This window comes from Musa acuminata, chromosome BXJ2-6 (assembly GCF_036884655.1).
Source record: "Musa acuminata AAA Group cultivar baxijiao chromosome BXJ2-6, Cavendish_Baxijiao_AAA, whole genome shotgun sequence".
NCBI lineage: Eukaryota > Viridiplantae > Streptophyta > Magnoliopsida > Zingiberales > Musaceae > Musa > Musa acuminata.
The window spans coordinates 5,184,829-5,194,940 of record NC_088343.1 but is presented as its reverse complement, the minus strand read 5'-3'; the positions used below and the strand labels follow the sequence as shown (position 1 = coordinate 5,194,940).

The following is a 10,112-nucleotide window of genomic DNA, read 5'->3' as shown; positions in this document are numbered from 1 at the left end:
TTTATTTTCGTATTTTCGTTAGTAAAAATAATGGCGTTAGGCTAAATAAACATAGAATGTTAATTTAACTTTTTAAAATGTACGGATAAAAATACTAAAGATAACTAACTACATGATAATATACAATTAGCCCATTAATACGAGAGATACAATAATTGAGACAGATAATTGAACGATGAAGAATGCTTTAAGAGACTCAATTCAGCATGATTCCTCCTCTGCTTGCAAAACTATAGCAGATTGCTAGTATTGATCAATGACAGAGATCTTGGTGGTAAGCACCATTCACTCGCACAACATACTTATACATACACGACAACAAGATGTTGAACAATAAGAGCAGACACAAATTACTCACACACGCCAATGCTGTAAAAGAAGGAACTAAGAAGTTACATATGTGTGTTGCTCATGGCAATTGTAGTTCTCCTTGTCTCTGCTTCCTGTCAACCTCTTCTTATCTCTTGGTGGAAATGTAGCCACTAGTTTGGAAGACAAAGCCTTGTGATTGGAACAAGCATCGCTGTTCATGTTGATATCAGCTAAAGCCTTCCTTTGAAACAGAGCATCGCCAGATTGCAGTCTCTGCTTTGTTGCTGTATGTGCACCAACAGCTTTCTTCTTTGCCTTGATTGATTCGGTTAAGTTCATGTACCTGGGCCTGCTCTTGTAGCTGTCTTCGGTTCTTTCTGATGCTAATCCAATCGTACTGGAGATGGGTGTCAGTGTGCAAACAGAAGAGGATGCAGAACTCTCATTGCAGTGCAGTTCAGTGCTTGTAGATGAATGAGTCCTGCAGGATAGGTTGATGGGTGTGGTAGGAGGCTTTGACGAAATCCCGGTTCTCGTATTGTTCTTCTTTGTCTTGACTAAGCAAGGTTCCGAGTGTGTTGAAGAGATGCCACACATGTTCTGGGCCTTTTCTTCCATCAATCTGTTCTCCCAGGGTTTTGCAGCCATCCAAAGGTCTAACCAGCTCCACTTGGCATTGTTCTTGTCGAAATCATTATGCTTCAGAGAGGCTGTAGTTTGGTTGGGCCGACCATTCACTGTTGACTTTGATTGCTGACAGAAAGCAAAGCAAGAACTCCAGTAAGAGCATGTTTTTTGGCTTGAGAAAGAATGTTGTCCACTCTACTTCTGTTCACTAGATGCAATGAGGAACGACAAAACAAACAGTTCAAAGAATCTGGCAAGAAAAGAAGAAGAAACAAGAAAGAAAAATCCAAAGAAAGCTAAAAGCTAAAATTGGCATCCCAAGAAAGCTGCTGCAGCAAGAGCACAGAATGCACAAGTAAATTGAGCTCAATACTGCTCCAAAAGATCAATTTGTGATGTATGTGTACCTCTTGAGACATAGCATAAGCAATTGCCCTCTCTCTCTTAAGAACCCCCTCTTGCCTCTTCTGTAATCTTGCTCTTATTGCTTCTAATGTTCCCTGACTGTCACACCATCCTTCCTGCAAAAGAACTCACAAGATTCAACAAAAAGAGAGGAAATGATATGAAATTGGATGATCGTCTAAAATTGTCATACATGCTACTGTTTCAGACATTTCATATCTCCGTAAGAAACTGAACTATTACTCATAGAAATTTCTGAAAAGCTCAGCAACCATTTCAACAATCAATTCCAACAGTCCATAGATTCGACTTCTGGCTTCTACAACCCACTAGATCTCGCCTTTCCTCCTTCACAGTTTGTCTTTGTCAACTAGGAAAGACAGGCCGGAGAAGTATACCTCTGCTTCTTTCAGCAGGTCCTGTTGGCTCCGACGAGCTTCCAGCATCTTCTGCACGGCTTGGCCTTCGGTGGACATGCGGACACGCCGAGCCCGTATGCGCGCTTGTACTCGGACGAGGGCCTGCATGCACCTGAGCGTCACCGCCGCCTGATTCCTCACTTGCCGGCCACGTACTATGGCCTGAAGTCTCACGATTCCTTTCAGTGCCTTGAGAGCCCTCCTGGCCTGCAGTTTCAGTAAGAAGATGGGAAATTTCTTGCTTGAATTTGAGATTTTCAGCCCCAGATAAGGAAGCTTAGCCAAAGCAGAGAGATCTTTGTAGAAATTTGGAGGCATAAAGAAGGAATCTTTCTTACCAGGAAGCCGCGGAAGGCGGTTTGAATCCGGAGCGCAGCCCATTCCTGACTGACGACCCTGAAATCCTTGGGCGGCGCACGAATCACTGTCGCCACCGCTGCGGTGAACGCGTCGGCCAACGACGAGACGTCGGACGCCTCCGACGCCACCGACCGGTGGCTGCTGCCCTTGGAGCCCCTCCACAGGGACAGCTGCTCCCCCGAGGCGCTCCTCCACAGCTTCTTCCACTTCCTGCTCTTACCATTCTCACTGCCACCTCTCTTTTCCTTCAAATCACAAGAGCAAAAGGAGCAGCTTCAGCCAAAGCTTCAAATAGAATGGAACAAGGGGAGGAGGAAAGAGATTGGTGGTAGTAGTTACAGCGTCATTCTTCTCTTGCGCCTTGAGGCCTACGAAGGATTTCAACCACTTCCCTGAGCCACCCATTTCTTGAGGCACTTCCTCTTCGGTAGAAGATTCCCAGCTTCGGGAAGAGCATATGGTTTGGTATATAGCTTGGTGAAGTCGGGTTTCGTCTCGAGTCTAATGAGCTGAAGCATTGTGGACTGTGGCCGACAGTCTTATCTAGCCGTTTGCTTGGTGTTTCAAATTCAAAAGAGAGGACTGACAGCAAATGGCACAGAGAGAGAGAGAGAGAGAGAGAGCGCATTGGATCCTTTGCTTGTGTTGGGGGGACCGTGGTGTGCATGCGACGCAATGGTGGAATTCTTTAGCTTTTGGGGTGGTTGATGACACTGTCCTACCTCAAAAGCCTTTTTCGAATCCTTTATCTTCCTCGTGTGATGGGGTGAGGCCACCATTGTCAGTGTTAACTCCACATCTGGGAAGAGACATATGCCTAAGAACACCACACAGTTCTTCAGGTTTTCATCTCAATTACACCATTAATCTGCATGTTCTTTGTAGTAGGAAGTAGAGTTTCATGTGTCTCCTCCATTAATTTAAAGCTTTTACACTTCAAGATATTGCGTAGATGCACGACTTGATGCGATTCGAGTAAACAACAACATGCAGGCTAATTATGGCTCCTATCTTCCATTTACGATGGGGCACACATCATCAGGAAGGAATTCAAGATAGTCATCATCGCTCTCGGATTTGAAACCAAAAGCCTGTAGCAGAACTGGCGGCAGTAACAGAGATCGGGGAGCTCAGGAGAATAAATCATCACCGTCTCTTTACGGATGCTGCATGAAAGTGGGAGGAAGCTTTATCAGCATGTTCTAAGCCAGCCAGCCAGTGGGAGCATATGTCCGTAGAGCCTCACAGGAATACTTGGACACGAAACTCATATGGTGTTTTCTTGATCTGACAGCGTCAGTTTCAGGTGTCGGTCGCATCTCCTTAATTGCGTTTTTCCATATCTTGCATTTAAGAGCATCCTAAGGTAATTCGATCAGGAATGCAGGTGTCTGTTCTTGTTTGACAGCTTCAGGAATTCGAGCAGGAATTCGTGTTTCTCTGTAAAAGTGAGAGAGTATCTGTGAAATGGCTTTTTGTTTTTTGGATGCTGCTGATCATTTTCAGTATATCGTTCACAGTATAACTTGAACACATCTTTATGGAGTACAACTTTGGATGGGTAACACTTTTTCTCAGAGAAAAGAAGACACAAAATGGAAGATAAAATCTGGTCTTCATTTTGCCTTGCAAAAATATATCTCTACATGACTCTTTTATCTCCTCATCTAAGAGGACAAAAAGAATGGACTGCATACAGTAATCGACCTCATCTTGGAGGCATCAAAAAAGAAGGAAAAAGTGGGTTATGAAGTCAGATTAATTAACAAATGCACAAAATAAAACAAAACAAAAACTAATTTTTTGGCCAGATGTCGTGTATCTTTCCTTTATTCACCTTCAAGCAACAATCTTGCCTAAGATATGTGCACCAACTGGGTGCTAGAACTCACTGTCTAGGATCAGGTGTAGAATGACGACTGACAGCAATCAACATCGTCTATGTTTAGGAAGAGTAAGAGAGATGATGGGGGCAGGGAGGGCCATGCTTGCTAGTGTGGGGGATAGCCTCATCCCGGAGTTGGGCCGGGGGGATGGTATCGGATCATTATTCACAATAGGGGAAGGAATGGATCTTGGTGACAAGTTAACTTGCTCGAGCGCCTTGAATTGGAGATCTGTGGGGTAGTTCCGAACACACCTAATTCGAGGCCCAGCCCCAGTTGTCCACTTGCGATGGCGGTGGCCGACCAATCCAACAGTAGTCTCGACATTGTTGCCTTCATTGAACACATCTATTAGGGAATTCAGAGCACCCTCTTCTGCCTCGGTTTCACTAGAGTCACCTGCTTCGAGTGTTTTAGATTCCACTGCACCCCTTGTGCCCTTGTTCATGTCTATCAATGAATCGATCCTTGGCATCTTGAGTGGTGGGTAGTAGTCATCATCAACGATCGCACGTCTCTGAAGAAAAATTAACCATATGTCAGTCTCTTGCGGGATGTTAAGATCAACATTTACTTAAGTTGTTAAAAGGACTCTTGTAAGCATCTTCCTCGGCCATCAAAACAGCATATATAATAGACATTTTCTTTTTCCAAAAAATACAATTTTACCAAAGCTGTCTACAACTTAGCTACACAAATGGTTGATTGGAATAGGAAAGAAAGAGGATTACCTTGACATCAGTGAGGCATACGTTGTTCTCTTGAAGAAAGCAGACAAATTCCTTGAAATTTTCCTCGGTCGGAAGGTAATGTCCACTGTATGGCCAAACAGCCTAAAAGAAATAATTAATCAGAAATCAGGTATCAGAGAATTTATTGTTTTTTTCCAGCCTATAGTTCTCAGTTTATTCCAATGCTAAATACTTTAAATGTTAACAGTAGCATCATTGATATAAACAAATGCATTAATATTAAAAATGAACTTTAGATAATCAACTGGACATAATTTGCTGACAAGTACCTTCAGAATCCCCACTTTTGCAATCAATCTTCCTGCAGCTATAGTAGCTCCACCAGCAAGAAAACTCGAGTGCTGAAATGAACCCTTTTCTTTCTGCTCATACATATAAGAAAATTGAGAATTAGATGTCAGCAAAAAGCATGTGACTCTAGGGGAAGAACTTAAGATCACTCTCTTAGAAATAGCATGTAATCTAACTATTAATGATAAAAATATATTCTGCTATGAAACAAAATTCTAGATAAGTACAGAAGATTTTCAAGAAAAAAAATTATATGAAACAAAGTTTCATTTGGTAATTTAAGGTCAAAGTTATGTTTCATAAATAAGATGATGCTAAAGTCAGAAATGTGAAACTCACCTGCCCCACATATAGTGCTTTTGTTGTACTGAGAACAAATATCCATTTAGAACCTTCAGTAGTGTCTACAAATTTCCCATTTTGCTTGTAGAGTAGTTTTCCATCTTCTACAACGACTTCATAAGCCTGCCGCTCTTTCTGAATAAAGAATGAAGTCGAATTGAATTGACAAATGTTCAGAATTTCCAAATATGATCATTTCATTAGCAAGGGATGTACCGGTCCAAGATATTTAATGCACTCCTGCTGAAGTTTGGTTCTTGGGCACTTCACAAGATTCACTTCTTTGCCATCACTAACATCCAGCCTTTATGTTTCACACAAAAATCAGAACTAAAGTTTGGTATTCCACTAAGAAGGAAAAAGACAATAGATGTATGTATATCAGTCGGACATAATTACCAGTAGAAGAATGGTTGTTTGCTCTCACTTTTAACCCATACATCATAATACAGATGCAGATTGTGCCCATATCGATGACGGGGATCGATCTGGAAGCAAAGACAAGATTAATCACTCATTATACCAGCCAAATATTACATTTGCATCATAAAAGTTCTTCCCACCAGATATCCTTCTAAAGACTTGATTTGTCAGTGAGAAAATAAGAATCAGTATCTTTTATTCCCTTGCAATGCATTTGGTTTGCGCTACAATACATTTGAAGAATTCTATCAACTATTTTTGAACTTCTCAAAAACTGTGGGCTCTGTCTTGGTTCTTTTTTTTTTATTTTTTTGAGACAATTTAATAAATTTTCAGTGGGAAGATAGAGATAATTAATGTACAGCTTCAAGCCAATGTTGAAGTGCCAGCTTTTGTGCCTTGTGATTCTTGGACAAACCCTTACCAACCTACAAAGAATAGGAAAAGGAATTTCACAATCTCATAGCAGTAGCAATCACTTAAGACGATTAAAACTTCAACTTAGAATGATACTGTGATACCTGCACAGAAGTAGATAAATTTCAAAACTACTAAGGCATGGAATAATAGCAACTGGGCTACCTTGGCCGCCCTTGTTCGTGCCCTAGCCCAACGCGAAGCTGCTGTCTCTGGCTTTTCACCATTGAAAAATGATATGGAGCTGTGTTTTAGAGAGGCAAAATCCAATGCCTTCCACCTGTAACCAAAGGAATATCAAATTAAAAACAAAAAAAATCAGAGAATGACAATCGATTGATACCAACTCATAACTACATAAGCATAATTCTGGAAACAAACCATAATTCCTCAGCGACTACTGCACAATCTGCCAAATTTCTTCGAGTTCGGTAACTCTTGTACACCTTTTGCAGCTTAACAGCTGCTGCATCAAGCTCTTTGATGGGCCTTGGCGAAACTAAGAGGCAACTTGCTGGATTCAACTTCCGATCTGCAATATTTCCAGTGTCCTCTGCAGGAGGTTCTTTTGTATCATCATCCTCATCCTGATTCTTGGATGAAATATTAGTTTCCGTCTTGACTTTGTCCTGATCCCAATTTTTGAAGCTTAATGATTTTTTCAAGGAAGCACAAGATGTGATCTTGATCATCAACCCATTTTGTTTGCAGCTAGTAGATCTTGTGATCGTCTTGACATCTTTCTCCATGAAGCTCAAAGCTTTCATCTCCTCATCCTCTTCAGTCAAAGCAAAAATCTTGCTTCCCATGAGCTCAACCCATGGGCAACAGAGCAAGGACAAATTTACGCCCATCAAACGAACGGAAGTCTTCAATTTAGCAGTTGTGAGTGAAGAGTCATTCTCCTGCCATATATAACATGAAATGAAAGAACATCATCATCTAAAATTTGAGCTAATGTGATGTTTCTTGGTACAAAAAGCTCGGTCAATGATAAGAAATATCAATATCACCTTTTTTAAAATGGGTTTCCCAGTCAGCGACTGTTGGAAATGGACATTGTTGTTTGCTAAATATTACAACTATTTGATATCCATCCCAAAATTACAACTGAAAAAGAACTGGTCTCAGCTCCTATAAATTAATTGATTTCCATGATTCATCGATGGAAGGATGGCATCAAACTCGTCGGATACAGGTAGAAACCAAATCATTCACAAAATTATTGATGATATATAGAGTTCTGATCCTAAATGGAAGGGGACTGCCTCAAATGGAGCTCCATCAGTTGCAAAGATGAATTTTTTTTTTCCTTTCTTTAGTCCAACAAAACACTCAATACTCATCATGGAAAACTAGCGATCAAACTATCAAGCAGTTTGCCTACTACTAGTACTTTTGGAATCCCCAGCCACACCGAATCAAACACTGCAATAATCAATCTCCATACTCTAGCAAAACACACAAATCAAATGAAATACAACCCCAAAGGAACAGGAGATCAGAAACCAAACAAGAACAGGGTGACATAGAGATCTAGAAATCCAAATTTTCAGAAGGAAATAAGGTTCCTTTCATCCTACCTCAGTAACCCAGAAAAGAAATCAAGAACCCCTGAGGTGGAGAGAAGGAAGCGCATAACAAAAAGGGACACCTACCTGGCGGCTGCTGGATTAGTATATATATACTCTTTTACTTGGGCCCGTCGACTGTCGTCGTCAGGCGGGACGAAACGAGTCGTAGGGGGCCTGCAAACTACAACGAAAGTGGGCGGTAAAGTAGTCCAAGCCATGAAGAGCGCCTCCAGTAGTGACAAATGGTGAGTTGTAGCAATAAAAAAAGGCATTGAATTGGAACTGTTTTCCTGGAGGAGGAAAAGATCGTGTCCGATGCAGGATTTGATCCGGAAGGTGACAAGGAAGAGGTGGGAGGAGTTGGTCAAACATGGTGGTGACATTTCTGTGACTCCATCGTCACACCAATGTGGCATTTTGATTTGTGGAAGAAGACAGAGCCTGTATATTGACGGTCTTAGAGAAGATCTAGTTTAGATTGCCACCAACCTCCCAAACTATCCAAGTATTACCGTCTCCACCACTATGAGGTTTTCCTACCACTCAATTGAACAGATTCTTTGACTTTTTCTTTGTCAACTAATAACTATTGCATGATGCTGCCAATTTTCTATTACTTCTCAGGAGTTCTCTCCACTTCTACATCACAGCACTTCGTATCTAATGTAGTCAGCACACAAGTTCAGGCTTAGCTGCATAGATAGATCTTCAGTCAACCGTCGCAAAGCTTTTTCTCTACAAATTGTAAGATAACTAATACAACACCAATATTTCTGCATTATTGTAACAAAAAACTGCTACAGAAAGTTAAGTTCTATAGTAATCGGCAGAAGAAAAAGGTTAAACTGCAGTAGACAGAAGAACCATCAAGTTTTTTGCCGTGGCATTTGGAGCAGCCTCCTGTAGAGCCATTCTTTGATGCTTGCTTAAAAGCTTTGACTGCTACTTAGCTAAACATTAATGGCGATTTACTCTCATATTATGGAAGCTTTGGCATGCAAGTTTTGGAGGATGAAGACTGACTTAGAAAAATTCTGCACCATACATGCCGAGGCGATCTCTAATGTACGTTTTCAATTGTTTTCCACAATAATATAACAACAACAATCTTAGAGTAATGTATGCAAGTATCTCATATTATCGGAACTCATTTTGAGAATGTATGCAAGTATCAAAATGAGTTCCGATGATTGGTAGGGAAGAAAACTAAGCTCCTCAAAGATGAAGAACAAGTATGCAAGCATTAAAGAAAGCAGAGGGCTGAGAACAAGGTGTTGACTGAATGATGTATCGATCTTTTACGCGGAAATGTCGGAGAAACACCCTAAAGTCCACCCTGTAAGAATCAAGCAGCTTCTGCCGTTACACACGAAAATGTCACGTAATAGTTGATGAAGTAGCCTCCTTAAGTTCTTAGTATGTGCTCTGCAAGTTCTTAATATATATATATATATATATATATATATATATATATATATATAAGGTCTTCTCTTCGACACCACTTGCTTCTACCTCATCACTGCTCGTCGACCTTATCACTGCCCAACCCATATCACTTGATAATTATGTCAATGTCGAAATAGATATAGAGCGACGCAAGGCAAGCAATGAGCTTCTCATGGAGACGAGTGACATCATGGTAAGAGCAGACCTCATCGTTGTTAGAGGCGGCTAGACAACTGCATCGACGTCGATGTCAACGATATTGTCGTATACTAACAAACATTAAAATTATCTTTTTACTTTTTGTTTTCGTATTTCCATTAGTATAATTGACGTCGAACAAATAAATTTAAATGTTTCACTTTCGTAACTATAGGGATACCAATATAATTTTTTAAAGTATATGGATCGGGATACTAAAGGTAATTAACTATATGAGATAATATGTAATTAGTCGAAATGCACTGGGAAAAAATTTGTTTAGGAAAAATTTTAACTAGGCCTCGTTGCCCTTTAATTTTAGTTTTGTAGCGTCTGGCTAAATAGATATGTTTCCTTTTGTTAAAAGAAAAAAAAAAGGATGCTGTTCTATCAAACATGCAAACTCTGGAGAAGATAAAGCAGCATTCCAACTTACTGAAAAGTGGCCAAGGAAATGCAAGAAGACCATCCTTCTACTATTATGACAAAATCTACATGACTTATCTCATGGCAGACCAGTATATAGGGCAATTTAGGTAGCAGTCTACTTCAATTCATTTTACAGCATGTGTCTTTTCTAGCATACAGCAATGGCCATCATAAAAAGCTATACGGAGGGAGACTTGGCAGATCTTAATGCAAAAGAAAGAAATCTCAATG

The 10,112-nt window shown here is 40.5% G+C and overlaps 2 protein-coding genes across 4 annotated transcripts; both read right to left on the bottom strand.

Moving 5' to 3' along the window:
- Window positions 1–205: 205 nt before the first annotated feature.
- LOC135614373 (protein IQ-DOMAIN 6-like) lies at window positions 206–2,682 on the bottom strand. Its single transcript, XM_065111681.1, has 5 exons — window positions 2,463–2,682; window positions 2,102–2,368; window positions 1,743–1,970; window positions 1,347–1,460; window positions 206–1,065 (listed from the first exon to the last, which is right to left on the bottom strand). Exons 1-5 carry the CDS (start codon window positions 2,526–2,528, stop codon window positions 385–387), a joined length of 1,356 nt encoding a protein of 451 aa, XP_064967753.1. The 5' UTR covers window positions 2,529–2,682; the 3' UTR covers window positions 206–384.
- Window positions 2,683–3,721: 1,039 nt separating this feature from the next.
- Window positions 3,722–7,898, bottom strand: LOC135586409 (IQ domain-containing protein IQM1-like). 3 transcript variants are annotated; one of them, XM_065111677.1, is made up of 10 exons: window positions 7,818–7,898; window positions 6,616–7,139; window positions 6,400–6,514; window positions 6,180–6,245; window positions 5,794–5,882; window positions 5,611–5,698; window positions 5,392–5,529; window positions 5,031–5,123; window positions 4,741–4,842; window positions 3,722–4,526 (listed from the first exon to the last, which is right to left on the bottom strand). In XM_065111677.1, the coding sequence occupies exons 2-10, from the start codon at window positions 7,086–7,088 to the stop codon at window positions 4,053–4,055; spliced, it is 1,638 nt and encodes a 545-aa protein (XP_064967749.1). In that variant the 5' UTR covers window positions 7,089–7,139; window positions 7,818–7,898; the 3' UTR covers window positions 3,722–4,052. The 3 variants fall into 3 exon arrangements, with proteins under 3 accessions (XP_064967749.1, XP_064967750.1, XP_064967751.1); XM_065111678.1 differs by lacking the exon at window positions 7,818–7,898 and adding an exon at window positions 7,248–7,811; XM_065111679.1 differs by lacking the exon at window positions 6,180–6,245.
- Between the last annotated feature and the right edge of the window lie 2,214 nt (window positions 7,899–10,112).

Excerpts from the sequence above, each read along its gene's own strand:
- LOC135614373 (XM_065111681.1), bottom strand. The coding sequence starts at position 2,528 with ATGGGTGGCTCAGGGAAGTGGTTGAAATCCTTCGTAGGCCTCAAGGCG. Across the intron at positions 1,971-2,101 it reads CCGCCTTCCGCGGCTTCCTG|GCCAGGAGGGCTCTCAAGGC; the intron begins GTAAGAAAGATT and ends CTGAAACTGCAG. Across the intron at positions 1,461-1,742 it reads ACCTGCTGAAAGAAGCAGAG|GAAGGATGGTGTGACAGTCA; the intron begins GTATACTTCTCC and ends GTTCTTTTGCAG.
- LOC135586409 (XM_065111677.1), bottom strand. The coding sequence starts at position 7,088 with ATGGGCGTAAATTTGTCCTTGCTCTGTTGCCCATGGGTTGAGCTCATG. Across the intron at positions 5,883-6,179 it reads TTCAACATTGGCTTGAAGCT|ATCGATCCCCGTCATCGATA; the intron begins GTACATTAATTA and ends CTTTGCTTCCAG. Across the intron at positions 5,530-5,610 it reads GCATTAAATATCTTGGACCG|AAAGAGCGGCAGGCTTATGA; the intron begins GTACATCCCTTG and ends TTCTTTATTCAG.